The sequence below is a fragment of the Topomyia yanbarensis genome, chromosome 3, assembly GCF_030247195.1.
Source record: "Topomyia yanbarensis strain Yona2022 chromosome 3, ASM3024719v1, whole genome shotgun sequence".
Lineage (NCBI taxonomy): Eukaryota > Metazoa > Arthropoda > Insecta > Diptera > Culicidae > Topomyia > Topomyia yanbarensis.
The window spans coordinates 317,041,809-317,058,280 of NC_080672.1; the positions used below are offsets into that span (position 1 = coordinate 317,041,809).

At 39.5% G+C, this 16,472-nt stretch overlaps 1 protein-coding gene across 2 annotated transcripts in view; it reads right to left on the minus strand.

Moving 5' to 3' along the window:
• Nucleotides 1–9,487: 9,487 nt before the first annotated feature.
• Nucleotides 9,488–16,472, minus strand: part of LOC131694276 (serine-rich adhesin for platelets) — a 152,618-nt gene continuing 145,633 nt past the window's right edge. For both annotated transcript variants that reach the window (XM_058982870.1, XM_058982871.1), the window contains exon 6: nucleotides 9,488–15,497. In XM_058982870.1, coding sequence (XP_058838853.1) covers nucleotides 11,238–15,497 — 4,260 coding nt within the window. In that variant the 3' untranslated portion in view covers nucleotides 9,488–11,237. The remainder of the gene's footprint in view (nucleotides 15,498–16,472) is intronic.

Here is a 16,472-nt window from a genome sequence, read left to right on the forward strand (position 1 = left end):
TATTTGTGACAATGGAAGATGACCACTTCGTATCATTCGTTTTATAATGAAAAGTTTCGATTCGAAAGGATACGCGTCAAAACTATCCAATGGTCCAAATCGTTGTACGTCGTCAATCAAATGGGTTAAATTGTGCATGTTACTACTAAACATCGATTTTCCATACAACGTTTTTACTCCGTTTAAAAAATCAACTATCATCGCACGTGCTACGTGATAGTTATTATTATCCTGGTCATGTCGTGCGCATATTTGAATTGCACAGTAAAAATTAAGAAAGTGATTGTAAATATCTTTATGTTGGAAATATTTGTTAAGTATGACTATACTTGTATAGAAAAGAAAAGTTCTATACTCTGACCCTTTCCATCTTGTTAAATGTTCAAGACCACGCACGGGGCGTTTGATTTCTCTTGGCATTTTACATTGGACTAAATATTCACTGACTTCCTGCACTTGACTTACCGACCATCTAGCTTTCATATTATTTAATGTGCCTTGTTTCCACCCAGTTAGTAAGTATTTCATTATCCCGAGATCGATTAAATGCAGTGCGTCTCCGATAGGAAAATCCTTGACCATATCGAGTCGTTCTATTTCCTCCAGAACGGTTGTAAATTTATGATGATCTTCATACAGCTTTGCTCGAAAATCCTCATCGGTTCGTAGTGGAGCATCAATTTGGGGAAATATCATTTTGTTGAATGCATGAGAGTACTCTCCTTCGGTAACACATTTTAAACAAGAACCATATCCGTTATGACCAATTACACCTGGAAATATTTTAAAAATCAAGTTCATATTTATAAACTTAATTTTTTTTGTTGTTTTCAACTTGTAATCATTTTAAACTTAGCGAAAATCGTTCAAGAATCACATTATAATTACACTTCACAAGAGCATAACCGAAAAATGTAAAAAGTAAGCCGAAAAACAAAAAAAATCGAATGTGAGTGATTACATACATTACATTATGGGTGAACAATCACTGTGAAAAGCGTAATATAAGTACCTCTCAGAATAGATCGGGCTGGTGTGTCGCAGACAAAACATCTTAGTTTTACTAATTTTTTTTCTCCATTTATAACTAGTCCCTCTCGTAGAACACCATTTAGATCAAGGGTTGTAAAAAAACATTAACATCCTTTGGCTTATCTAAAACAATAGAAGAATATTATTACTGTCAGGATGTATTCGTTCAATTGCTTACTTGATCCGCAAAACATTCCGACAACAAGAGGAGATAAATTTCGAAATTCGTGCACATTCACTAGGAGTGGCCAAAATGCTGTGGAGCAAATTTTTGAAATAGGTAAACCGTCGATATTAACATTCAGCGATACATGGTGCCTATTTTTTTTACATTTGTTAGCATATTCTCTAAAGCCTGCCGTAATCCGTAATGCCAGTACTTCCCATCTAGCTCTGGATTGCAAGTGATGACAGTACTGAGTGGCGTTTTGACCAATGTTCTTGCATCCTTAGGTAAAATGTTATTCGGTACATGTGATTTCAGAATTTTTAATAAGCCATTTATTGCCACATGCGTTATTTGGTGTTCAATAGCCCAATTTTGCAGCTCCTCGCGGAAACCGTGCATGTCATGACTTTTTAGTTCCAACACATTATCGTCGTCAGAATCTACGAGATCTTGATTCTCCAGTAGAAAAGCATTGTTATGATGATCGATGGTAAGCGTTTCTGGATCCGATTTACCAAATTCAGCTGTACCTTCGATAGATGGACTTTTATTCAACCTATGGTCAGTTGTGTTTATCAATTCATTTTTCTTTTGGCGGAAAGCACCATTCCTTCTGATCTTCCGCCAGAGTTCTCCATCAGTCTGTGGCATATCGTACCGCTTCATGATAAACTTCACTGTCGTATGACGGGAGCGCATCTGATTACATTTTAGAATTAAAACATCGAATGTTGTATCTATGTTAATTAATCGTTGCATCTGTGAGAGACAACAGTATTTGTGAAGACAAATAATAAAAATATATTCAATTGTACAATAGACATAAATATACTCCAAAAACCTTGCCGTGACGTAATATTAACAAAATGCATATTTGTCCTAATACCAGTTGATACCATTTTGACACATAAACAAAAAGGTTATGATTGGCAACATAAACAACTATTTCGAGACATAACATGTTACGAAACAACCTTGATGTGATACAGTTTCAATCAACTTTACAAGTGTAACTATATTGTGATTTTGTTGCAACATAATTCGGACTTAGTCATTTTGAAACTTGTTGCGATTTGCTACTTGGTTGGATCATCTTCCCTATACGCTCAAAATCTTTATTTATAGAAATTTGATTTTACCTGCGCCTTCTTTTGGCGATGTAAACTGCCCATGACCAGTGTTGCCACAATTAAATCTGTACCGGGAGTTGAAAAATCTTTCCTATCTGTACTCTGCTATAGAAAAATCTGTACCGGATTCTGTACCGAAACAATAACAAGGTTGTTTAGAAAAAAATATTTTTCTTATACATATTTTTCATTTGGGGAAATCAAACCAGAAATTTTGACTCTTCTCTTTCACAATAAACCTCTTCACTCCTATGTGTTTTGCTCCCATGTGTGCATTCTACTCCATGGCCGCACACCTCAAAGAGTAGAAATAAAGAGGCTCTTTAGTGTGCATCATGGTCCCATGCGCACGGAAGCAGAGAAGACAACCAAAAACATTTTAAAAACGTTCTTCCGATCAATCTTTATCTGAATCTGAATAGTTTGATTCCCCTTCCTCCCTGTTTGCCAGTGAGGAGAGGCACAAAAAAGTGGCTCTTCAAGGTAACTCAATGTGCGAAATTTTGCATCTCTTGGTGCACAGCTCTTTCTATTTTTCGTTTTCAAGTTTCTCTTTGGGCGGGTGATCTCCACATCGCAGTGTTCTTGTGCCGCTCTTTTTTTGTGTTTCGCTCTTTGTGCACATTATGGGATGCATCGCAAGGTTAAATTATTTTACTCTTCTGTCATCTAAAAAAATCTGTACCAATCTGTACTTTTTTTACAAAAATCTGTAATCTGTACCGTACAGAATCTGTACCAAAAACGCTTCAAAAATCTGTACCTTTCTAGATAAATCTGTACTTGTGGCATCACTGCCCATGACCGCATATCAGCTCGATTTTTTCAAGCGCTGCAATTGCCAGTAAGGGACCATTCATTAATTACGTAACGCGCTTAGGGGGGGGGGGGGTGAAGGGATACGACAAGTTGTGACATATGGGGGAGTAAGCTAGATCGTTACGTAACATGTTTTCACTGAACAAATTTTTTTTTCGAAGAATTTGTTACGTAACGGGAGAGGGGGGGGATAGAGAAATTTGTGACAATTTGTTACATGGGGGGAGGGGGAGTCAATTTTGGACAATTTTTGCGTTACGTAATTTATGAATGGTCCTTAATGAGAACTGCAATTATAAACTGCTGTAAAAAGGATATGTGATCCGCATCTAACAAAACTTCTAACGAATTCCGAAAGGCTTCTGGTTTTCCGTCAATACGAAAACGAAAGAAGCTGGCCTTCCTATCTAGGATGGTTTACAATAAAGAAAGGAGCGACTACGACTGCGGCAAAATACTCACTGTTTGCCAGTTACTTCTCGAGTGTTTTCACGACTGAGGCGCCATTTGCTAACGAGCTCGATAATGCGTCACGTGATGTTCCCTTTGATTCTGCGGGCTTGAATATACTCACAATTTAAGAACAATCGGTTCTCTCTGCAATCTAGAAAACTAAATTGTCTTTTGCTCCAGGACTAAGTGCAATACATCCGTTCATAAATTCATGACCAAAAACTCGCGACTTCGTGAACTAAACGGTTTTTCAAGAATCGTGACCAAGTTCCTGATATTATGGATAATAAACCTCGTATTTATGAAACGTTTTAAAAAAAATAGTTCGCTCCAGATTATAAATGGCATTACATTGCAATGTTTGGTTGATTTACTGGGGATGTACCCCAGTAAATTCGGCATAAGTAGTTTTGTTATGATTCTTATTCTTGAAGATAAACTGGTCTGAATAAAGAACTAGCTAATACCCATCACGCGTTGCTGCGACTTTCAACGAAATAGGAGGAAAACACAATTTGTTCCGAAGAGCCATCTGGCGGGTAGATAATCTCCAACCAACAGCACACAAACAGACACTTCATAACAAATACCTACTCTGTATAAATTTTGACGGTAATCGGATAGGCCCTTTGACAGTCCACAAATCATTTACATACAAACATTGACTCTTATAGATATAGATAGACATCACCTAAAAAGAACCGCCATTTAAACGATATTCATGATTTCGGAAGTTTTGTCTCGATTTTCGTAATTTCTCATCACGGTACCATGATATTGTATTCATTCGATTTTTTCTGGTAGAGTTGTGCGATTTATGTTCTTGATTTCAGGAACATAGTCAAAAAGAGAAAACATGACAGGTCAACGAGCTTGTTTACATGATGTTAGAACACAATGTAATATATATAGGTGTGGCAGAACACACGGTTTGCTAGTGTTGGCAACCAAAAATATGTAAACAATCCAGAAACACAACGGGTCGACGTCATAGCGTTCACACGATTCAATGGGAGCGGAACGAACGGTATGACGAAAGCAAGTCGATTTATTCTGTGATCACTCACACCACTCATTTAAGATTCATCTTACGAATACCAAAGTGCCATCTTCGCCATACCTGTGCATACTACATTGGTTAGCTCTCTGAACTGTCAGAAAAGTGGGGTTGAACAGTTTAATGCAATTTTCTATTCGCAACATAAAAATATGATGAAAACAAGATCTGTTCAAATTTAGCACAAAAAGATGTGAGGTGGTATTCATTGATAGGGTGTTAATTTTATAGGTAGATTCAAAACATGAGATGCAAAAAAATGTATATAGGGTGATGAGCCCATTTTCGCCCTGTTTCTGTTGTCACCCTACCCATTTGAAGCCGTTGGTTAGAGCAGTGTATGGCATCTTTGTTCAACGCATTGAGTCAAATGGTAGCACAACAATAGGGGCACTCGATTCGAGTTTTTGTTGCGCTCAAGCACCAGAATTTAACTGTTTTCAGTGCATTTATGTCATTATACTAGTTCTTAACAACGAAGCAAAGCTGTTGATGTCAATTTTTACGCATTCTATTGATTGTAGGCCGAGAAATTAATGAATTAGTGAGGCACGCTGCTTAGTATGGTGAAAATAGGCACTTTACCCTATGACATAATCAGTATCGGTTTTCGCAGTAGATACAGAACACTAGATTAGGATTGTCGCTGGCATCAGGGGTAGGAACATCATTGTTTTATTCCGGGATATACCTGTCATATGGGCCAAATAAAAAAAGTAAAAAAAAATAATCCTCTATCGACGTTTCATAATCGTTTTGGTTTCTTTTGACCAGCAACACAATGGCCATTCTTGGCTGATGTATTTTCACTAATTAGAATGCACAAATTGTCTAAACCTGTACTGACTTTGACGAATTTTCATTTCCTTGTACGGTATATACAAACTCTTTCATTTCATAACAGAAACAGTCGAAAATTTACACTGAGAAAATTCGTTATATCGAATACATCGATTTCACACCTAATTTTTTGCAATTTGTAGTAGCACATAAAAATTATCTGCCACGCATAGATATCATGTGAAAACTAATGAAATTAGAATAGTATGCCACATAGAAATTTATTTCATAGTAGATATCACATCATTTTTCTGTTTGCCTATCGTTTATTCTGCTATAAATTTTATGTATTGGACATTTTCGGTGTTGAATGCATAAAAATCACGGCAGAATAAACGAGACTGGAATGAAAAAGGTAAACTCTGCATTTTACGAATTTGAAGTTCAACATAACGGTTTGAGGTTGTAAGCAGATCATATTTTTCTGCGCGTACCAAAAGTGCGAACCAAAGACTTTTACTAGAGAGACTTTCGATACTTTGAAACTTTGAAAAGTACTTTATGAGAATTGGAAATAATTTTTATGCTAAAGTTTTTTTTTATCCGACTCATACAGCTCCAGTCCGATTTTCATGCTTGAAGGTTATATCCGATTTGTATATTATAGTATATTTGAAAAGGGTTTTACGAAGAATGACCTATTCGTGCGACTTTTATTTTCGGTCTCTCAACTGATGTGTTAACTTAATACGAAAGTTTCCATATCAAAATGATCGGCTGCGTTCATTTATTTTTTTTAAAGGAACTGAAATGTTACTGCACCATAGTCAATGTTTACCTACTTGATTACTCGTCTGATTATCACGGAAAAAATCCGTTCATAAATTCATGAATAAAAAATCAAGATTTTGTTAACTGAATGATTTACGAAATTAATGACCAAGTTCCAGAAATTATGAATAATAAACCTCGTATTCATGAAACTATTCTAATGTTAAGTTACTGCTAACATGAACTATGTCACCTAAAGGAACCGATAGTTGATCATGATTTCAGGAGCTTTGTCGCGATTATCGTAGATTATCATCTCGCTACCGTAATATTTTATTCATGGATTTACTATTGGAGTTTGCTCACAGGGTAGCGTGATTTTTGGGGCCCTATTCTCACAGTCACGTCACTTAGTGACTAGAAGGAAATTTTCTTCTAGTCACTAGGTGATGTGACTGTGAGAATAAGGCCCTTGTGATATTTTAGTCACAATCAGAGTGATTTGTGCTCATGATTTCAGAATCTTGTCTTGATTTTTGATATTTTAGTCGCGAGTAGTGTAATTTATGTTCATGATATCCGGATCTTAGTCACGATTTCGAAATTTCTATTCACGGCATCGTTATATTTTAGTCAGAATGTGCGATTTGTGTTCATGATTTCAGCAGCTTTGTCGCGATTTTCGATATTTTAGTCAAGAGTAGTGCTTTTTATGTTCAAGATTTCAGGATCATAGTTACAATTTTTGTAATTTATATGCACGATTTCGTGACATTTTTTGTTGAGCTCACATTCGAATTTTACACGTGGAGTCATGTGACTCACGTCCATTAGACTGCCCAAAAACATAATGAATTTTTTAAAACTCAATCGATTTCTAGTCCGAGCAGGAGTGTTGACATCAAATTTGAAGCAAATTGGACAAGTCTAGTTACCGGACCAACGTATCTGAAGTTTGTATAGGATTTTTCGACAATTTACATGGAGAAAACCCACTAGCTCGCATTTTCACCGCTAGGTGGCACTGTATGCATCGTATTATCGGTGTAAGTGAAGATAAAAAAGATAATTTAATTATCTTTAACTTATCAAACTTTTAGCGAAGTGATGTCTGAGTCAGTTTTGCATGGGGCCTAACAGTGCATGGTTGTGTATCAGTACTCGATTCGCATGAACTACATTTTTTTTGTGAAATAATGGTTGGGTATAGCTCAATAGCATGTTCAGAAGAATAATAGTGAATAATACGAGTCATGTTTTGTTTAGAACATTTTAGTTCCACTTGTTACCGCATAGAGGGCGCTAAGACTAACCAGTTTACGAATCCATGAATATTTTGTGATTTTGTGAACTATTTCACGAGCGCGAATGGTTAGTCGTGAATATTATACTAGGAATCATGAACGGGTATTGATTCGTCTCTAATATATTAGGAATTATGCACAAGTGCACGTTGATTGAAAGAATTGATTAATAATAATCCGAGTTCCATAAAACTGTTCAGGAGAAAGAGATCTGAGTTTGTGAACTAATTCACAACCACGAAACCTAGACCATGTTCAAGATGTAATAAATCATTAATCAGCTCACGCCGTATAGTCGGGCTTTGAATAATGTTCCTAAATCTGTGAATGAAATCGCGAGTCAACCTTTGGTTTTATGAATAAGGTTCATAAAGTTGTCAACTACTATTTTTTTTATTTATTTCGTTTATTTGACACGGCTCATAGTGGTAGCTTAACGAAGCCGTGGATCTTTCATGTGTTTACAATATGTAAAAATAAAAATAAAAACAAATATTATTGATTATTCGTAGGATCTCGTGCGCGCAACTTTTTATTGCGAGCGGAGACCTTCTTTCGCGTCTCGTTTGCTGCGTCGTGGGGATCATTTAATTTTCTCCTGTCCTTCACATCAAGGTCATCATCGTTAAAAGTGTCTTGGTGCTCGCGATCAGATGTTCTTTCCAGCTTCTTGCACTTACAGGTGACCAATGTAAATCCGTCGTCATTGTTATTATCTACTTCACCGATGTTGCTTACAGTGGTTTTTGAGGTGCTGGATGCTGCTTTTGCAGTTGTCAATATGGACTGAAGAGCTGCCACAAATTTGGCAACCGTTTGTGGTTCAGGTATTGGTATTGAAAACTCTTTTTTTGGACTGGTTTGCCGTGGATGTGTTAGTAATCGGTAGAGATGCATTCTCCTCTGTATCTTCCGCGCAAATTAGTCCGTGGTGCGCTGTCTGATTAAAATATTTGCACGTAGGAGTTTGCCCCTCATGGATGCATAACGTAGTTTGGTTAATAGTAGCTTCATGGGTTTTGAGTTTTATAGTCAAGTGGAAGGGGATAGGTCTTTCGATCCGCATTCTCACCCCAAGAACACCGTTAGGTGTACCTGGGAAGAAATTTCTCCACGTATCAGGTGTAACGGATTCTACTTCTCCGTATTGCGACATGTATTTTGCAATTAGATCAGGAAGGGTACGTGGTGATAGGTCATGTAGCTTTACATCTACGTAGTCTTTTTCTACATACAATCTTAATTCCAACTTTATCACTTTCAGCCACGTGCTTCAAGGTGTTCTGCAAATCGAAACGTTTGGCTTGAGCTAACGTGTTGAATGATACGAGTACTACATTGCAAAGGTGATGATACTGAAGATACACAACCTCGTTAAGTTTAAGCTGCATCTTCACCTTCAGCAGGTAATCCACTTCACGAAAATTCAATCGTATTGAACAGAATTTAAAGTCAACGACCGCTGGTTTGGGTCGGAACAGAGTTTTTTCGTCAACTTTACTCATGATGATGGCAAGAATAAATTAAATGTTTCCTTTGTTCTCGAGACAATGCACACTAGATCGAGAGATTGCTAGTTGTCGTTCACTTGGTTCGATTGTACGTCTGACATGGGCAGAAGTAGAAAGTAGACTGTTAATACGTACAGAAAATTGATTTGGCAATGACAGGGCGGAAATCGTGATATAAGTTCACAAAACAATACATATCTCTACTAATAAAAGCGTTATATGGGCGTTACTGGAGGGGAATTGAATATAGTTATAAAACACATGTTTTTGTTGGTCTTGTTTTCGTAACGTAAAAACGCGATTGTACCCGAATTCATGGCTCTTTATTCACGTTTTTGGGAACATTTTTTTCCGAGTAGATAGATGAAAATATCTTTGATCCTTCAATACTTACCGCTTATAAGATTTGACCACGGAATAAATTGTAAAGTGATATTTGTTATGAAATGAAAGTCCAAGAGCTCTTTTAAATAATGATTATCATTTTTTATTTGCTCTACAGTGGTTGGTTTTCAGTTATTATTGCACTAGATACATACATACCATTCGCTAAAACAAACATTGCAAAATTCTAACTTATTGTTCTCATTTTCAGAAGATCCTAAACATGTTGAATTAAATAGCAGATTTTTCATTTTCCTTTACATTAATTAATACTTAAGGTGATTGTATGAGTGCAGAAATAAATCTTAAATAAATCATCAGAGTCTTTCGAGGGTGTATAATACAAAGTCACTCATACAATCAAATCTATAATAATATCAGTAAGAGTACGAGGTTGGTTGAAACGAAATCCTACGATAGCAAAAAGAACACTATAATTGAAATTTAAATTACCGTCCAAATTTAAATCACTGAATGAGTGAATCCATGGCTCAGCCCTGGCTACAATTCATATATTTTCTGGCTCTTAGAGTTTGTTTTCTACTTCAAGTTTCAATTTATCTTCATTATATTTGCTTCAATCATCATCATCATCATCATTGACCATCATAATTTCCCATTCATCGTCTCACGATGATGGTGGGTGGGACGATTGCGGTTGAGCGTGTGGGGACGAGAAGAATTAGAAAGAAGGCCGAGAATGAAATATCATTATTTCCAGAAAAGCTGTGCTCATTCAGACGGATTGAAAAGGTTCTCTCTCGTTCTGGCTTGTGCGGAACGCTCGCATTCGTCGCGGTGATTTCTTTCTTCTTACACCCGAACCGTTTGGGTTTCTTCCGCTATCTGGTCATTTCTCACGGAGCTGTTATTTTCTCATTTAACTGGAGCTGTGTGTATGTGTTAGTGGTAGTGTATCTGTCTGCTACTATTGCACAACATCGAATATAGGAATACAGGGAAGAGAAAGAGGTGCTATACCCAGGTTTATTGCTGATATTGAGACATATACTAGGTAGGCTGCTGTATAGAGTAGTACGGTTGTGCTCACATTAAATATATGTTCGTATGGTCATTTTAATTACAATCACAAAGACTGACTCTGCACTATTGAAGGGTATTTGTCTAATGCTGTCTATGAATATTTCAAATACACACATCTAATATTCAATCCGAATATTCAGTGTTTAAAGAAATTTACAATTTCTGCGAATTATACTAGTTACCACAAAAATAAATACTCTTAATCAAGCATAGCCGTTAAACTCAATCAACCTATCCATAATAGACAGAACGAACTTCAGTGGCGTAGTCTTGTGTCGATTATCAGTACCGAAACGTAATTGTTTCAATGATTTCGTATTTGAGACGCAAAACAAAAATTGTGCTGGTTGTTGTGAAATTTTCTCTAATCGACAAGCGCCACTTCACTGATTTCTACAGGCTACTAAATATTTACATTTGTATCAACAATGTTTACAAACGAAACGATGACAAACGAGCAAAACAAAAACTGCCATTAATTTGAGGCCAAACTTTTGGCAACTGTTGACAGATGTCATCCGATTAGTGCTTTTAGAGTAACTTTATCTTTTTCTGTGGTTTCGGTCACATACAACATTGTCGGGTCAAGCTAAAATCTCAGCTGTCAATCAAGTGAGCGTTAGTTTAAACATTTTCTTTTGTCAATGCAGGCCTTTTGCTTTGGATTCTTTTTGTGTTATACTCGACAGATGATCATCTTCCCGTGTTTTCATGTTTCCTGCAACCCCACATCAGATAAGGTCGCGATTCACTTGGACTAGCCGGACCGATGTTTTTTACGTGTTAGACAACATTTACACCGTTTTTGCCGATGCTAGCACCGGTACTACCGACACCAGCCGTGGTGGTAGTAGTTGCGCTCCCGTTGCTGTTGTGGTTACCATTGGACGTACTCGTCGTTGCCGTGGCAGCAGCCGCTCGCAGTCCAGCCGCCACTTTCTCGATGGTCTTTTTGCCACCGTTTGTACTGCTGCTGTTATTATTGTTATTATTATTACTACTGTTACCACTGGTTGAGCTGACGTCGTTTCTGCTGCTGCTGTTGTTGTTGTTGTTGTTGATGGAACTGCTGTTGTTGTTGTTGTTTCTGTTTCCATTCAAATTAGCACTTGCACTCGATACGCTGCCGGTGCTGGTACTGACTGTACTAGTGTGGGTTTTGCCAAACGAACCGATGCAGGAAAATGTATCGGCTGCGCTACCGATGCCGTTATTATTCACACTTGATTTCTGTCCTACCGTATTTACGTTGTTTAATTTCATGTTTATGTTCATGACTCTGGCCGGCGACGTAGGCGAAAGTGATGTTATCGTACTGTTCTTGGAGGCCAACGAAAAGGATGCTGGCGACGGTGAAGTCAGAAGCCCGGAAGAGCTGCTTATCGCAGTAGCTATTTGATTACGAAACGCCAACGCCGATGGATTCGGAATGCTTCGTACCGATGGGTTCGGCTGACGTGCTGCAGCATTACGATTCCGATTGATCTCAGCCAGCTTGGGCATCGGTATCGATTTTACTGTTGAGGTCGTCATTGCTGTGGAGGTGGAAGTATAGGTCAGCCCCAGCTTCGGCACACTGCTACTACTGGTGCTGCTGATGGCGTATCCAATCATGTCGGCGGGAAGCTTCAATCCTGGAATGCCAGCGGACTGAAACTTTGCCATCACTCCTGATCCGGCCTTAATCATCGATGCGGCCGATGTTTGAATCAGCGAATTGATTAGTTCTAATCGATTGCTATCAATTTCAATCTTTCCGTCCGAAATCGCCTTGTTCTGTACCTCCTGACGTCTATCGCCAGTAGGACCTTTCACCAATCTGGTTTTGGGCTCATTGCCATTTAGTTTGGAAGTTAGGCTGTCACTGCTTTCGAGAATAATTAAATCGTCGTTTGCACGTGTCGTTAAATCCAGGGCTCCACTGGTGTCCTGGCTGGAGGCGGAACTGGTGGTTAGATTGTTAGAGCTGTTGGTGCCTGAGCTGGTTACTTGAAAAACCGACGGCGAAATAGGGGACGTTGGTTGCTCCGGGAGGGAGACTGATTTTTTAATTTTAATCAGTGGAATTGTGGGCGGTGGAGGTCTGGTCGTTTTCGGTGTGAGGCTGGATTTTGATACTGCGTTTGAAGTCGGAGCCTGATGAGGTTTGTCGGCAACAGGCGCAGTGGATGGTATTCGAACAATTTCTAGCGCGGGACGATTATCCGTGGGTGGAGGCTGTGGAACCATGTCGCTCATTTTAGTCACACTAATTGATGAGGGAGGTAGTAGAAGACTTGGGACAGACTTTTTTGTATTGACTTCTTTTGTGTAGGTCGAACTGATGGGTGATTTGTAAGGTACATCGTTTGCTGAGGTTGGCATGTTTGGGTTGCCATTTCTTGCTAGGCTGGCACCCTTCACGAAATTGAACATAGGTGCATAAATCGGTTTCTTCATGAAACGATTCTGAGCATTCAATTCCATCAAGTCACAACGTGGCGTTTTGGGTGGAATGTTGTAAGTTGGCGTACTATCAACGCTAGTAGATCGTTTCAGAGCAGGATTGGCACTTCTTGGGTGGTACACGTTCGCACTGTACGTTGGCTGTGGTGCAACCTTTTTCTGTACACTTTGCAAGGCAAGGGGCGGATAGTTTGGTATGTGCCGTGGGCTGAACACCGACGGCTGAGTGCCGGTTCGCTGCTGAGACCGGGGAATGTTATTGGCTGAAACCGTTCGGCTATTGGCCGTTGAAGGTATCATTGTGGGAGGTTTCATGCTGAGTCCAGCAGCTGAAGGCTTACTCGGAACCAGTGAAGGCAAAGTTGTTTTGGAAGGCAGACTGTTACCCGTCTCCAACCTACTGGTGGAAACAATTTGTACGTCGTTATCACTATCAATGAATCCCGTTTTCGCTTGTACACTTTCAATGATACTGTTGATAGTGGACGAACTTTCCGTCAGGCTCTTGTCAAGGCTTGGAATGTAGACCATCGGTTTGTGACGGATGGCTCTCATTTCATTAATTTTGGCCTTGGTGGAACCATCCGAACCGCCTAACGAAGGTAGTTTGGGTAACTCGTTCACTCTTGTCGCGATTGTGGTCAACTTTTCGGTACTTATAGCACCACACTTCGTCGTTCCACTATCCAACGGTGATGATAGCACATCGAGCGTAGGTAGCTCAATAATTTTTACGTCATCATCATCATCACCCTTGGTGATGTCAATCACCTTTGAACTGTCTTCTTTCGGCGATGGCACCGGTGTGACGATAGCTTTTTCTACTGCTGCTATTGTTGTTGTTGTTGTTGATGATGATGATGATAGCGCTGATGGGCACGGCAGCGGCAATGGTGGGCCAACTTCCGCATTTTGTTTCGTCGGTTCTTTCGGTGTGATTTCCTCGCTTGGTTTACGGTCGTGTTTCGATGGTTTTTCTGTCAGTTTGACCTTCATTTTCAAACTCTCGTCTTGCTGGGAGGAAATTTCGGCATGTAATTTCCTTCGTTTGCCGCCGGCTTCTTTGGAATGTTTAGCTTTTTTGCGCTTTCGATGAGACGACGAGGGATCCGGTGAGGAAGTGCTCGAGTTCTTTTTCTTCTTTTTGCCTTCGCCTTCGCCGATTTTTCGAACCGGTTTCAATCCAATTGTTTTGGCATACTCTTCTATGTCAATTTTTTGAGCATCCACAGGTTTGCCACCTTCATCGGGCCTAGACCATAGCGGAGACTTGTCAGAAGTGGACGATGAAGTTGTGGGCGATGTTGCCGCCGATGACGATGTAGATGAATGAGTCGATTTTGGAGACTTTTCAAAGTCCGCTTTCGGAATGGAGATTTTGGTTTTCAGACTAGATAGCTCTATTTTCAATTTAGGAACTTCAGGTTTACGATTCGCATTCGCTTCGACAGTGGATGAAAGGGGCGATACGACCATTTGTTTCTTTAAGTTTACATAGCACTTCAACTCGGATGACTTCTCACTTCTCTCGGCACTAGCGCTGCTGCTGCCAGATGCCGTTATCGGCAACATAGCCACGTTACTTTCATTCCGCTGTGGAGAAGATTTGGATTTTTCATGCTTGGTTTTTACCTCACCCGTCGGCACGGTGCCGTTGGTTTCATTCACAACCGCACTCACTTTGTTACGACTATTGTCTTCGACTAATTTTTTTCCGCTAGAATCACTTATATATTTATAGTCATTATTTATTTTGTTATGTTTTTTAGCGTTCTGTGACTCGGATTTTCTCGAGTCATCAACCGGAACGGCACCGCTCTTACCGTTGCCAGCCACTGACACCGTCTTGGACGATGAACTCACCGAATACGACGCCGTCTCGTAGTTACTGTATCGGATATCGTTACTGCGAAGTCGCTTGAAATCACTGGAGCTGACCGATGCAGACGGACTAATTTGTTTAGGAGATTTGCTTGACTTTGACTCACTTTTGTTGGAATAAATAAGCTTTGCATCTTTTTTGTCACTCTTCTTCGACACTAACACTAACTTCAACGTTTCCTTTTCTCTCTTGTCACTGTTACCCTTATCTGTTTTGTTTGTTTTGGTTATTATCAATTTGTTATCATATTTGCTCTCTACCGACTTATAACAACTAGCCTCCGGTGGTTGCGGAATCACTTTTTCAGTGGCTTCTGATAACCTGTCACTCGCACCGCCACAAACACCGACAACATGTGTATTAGCATCGTCGGTGTTTGCTTTGATGCGTTCTTCGCTCGTGTCGACAGCAGTAGCGCTGGCAACATTGCCACTCGTGTCACTGCTGCTACCGCTACCTTTCCCCGGTGGTGACGATGGAGATGACGAAGGTTCTGCGTTCCCCTGACTTTCGCTAAGGTTGGCATCGTTGCTGCTGTTGTTGTTGCTGTCGTTGCTGCCGCTTTTATTATTAGCATCATGCTCCCTGCCCCCACCACCGCTATTGTTATTTTCATTGCTATTTTTATCGCTTCCCACGTTGTACGTTGTGGTGGTTGCCGTCGGTTTTGCGGTCGGTCGGATGAATATTCGATAAAACAGTCGCATCCAGGAAACCTGTTGAGGAAAGAGAGGATGATGAAGATGGGCGTCAGTGGGGTATGAACAGATAGAGTGGAAAGAAAATGTGACGTAATGGTAATGGAAAATCGCACAGAGCTACACTTTTTCAGCGGAATTTTTGCAACGTTTATACTGGGCACTGCTGCATAATTTCGGCAGCCCTCAGTGTCTTTTAATTAATCTCCCAAACCCTCCTTACCGTGCCGTGTGCCGTTTGGTTCGGTGGATAATGAAAAGTGACTGCCATAAATCGGGACCGGCTCAAACCTAGTGGCATTGCAGCCGAGAAGTGGCGGAACGAAAATAATTAATAGTAATTATGTTGAAAGACTGCAGTGATGAAGTACCCCCACGACAACGATGCTGAAAATGATGCCGGCCCGGCGGTGCCCAAACAGCGGGAGTGATTAGCGGAATATGCAAGTATGCGTCAGTAGAAACGACGATGTGCAAAAAACATGATAATCGTTTTACCGTGAGCCCTAGAGCGGGAACACTGTCCTTGAAGGAAGCTGGTATTTAGGCGGTACAGCACATATTCGCTTCATGAGAATGAGCGGCTACAGTCTGTTGTTGGTGCAGTTTAGAATGGATTTACTGCAACAATTACCGAGCTGTTCACTATCTGTGTTTTGAAAATAAAAGTAATTACTTGTCAGGAAACAGCTGATGCAAACCAACTGATTCCAAACCTATTATTTATCGATAAAAGACAATTCTAAATATCAAGCCTTTCTGCCTAGTGGATGACAGCAAAAAAATGATGCAATATTGAATATAACTAAAATAATTAAAAAAAGTTGTATAGAGACCAAAATAATTTAAAAATGCCCAGTTTAATACTTAAGCAATATTGACGTAGGAATTATCGATTTTATGTCATATAAAAAGATACAATACGAAACAACCAAAAACAATAGATGAATCTAAAATGAAAATTTATAATGAAATAATGGAACATGGATTAGA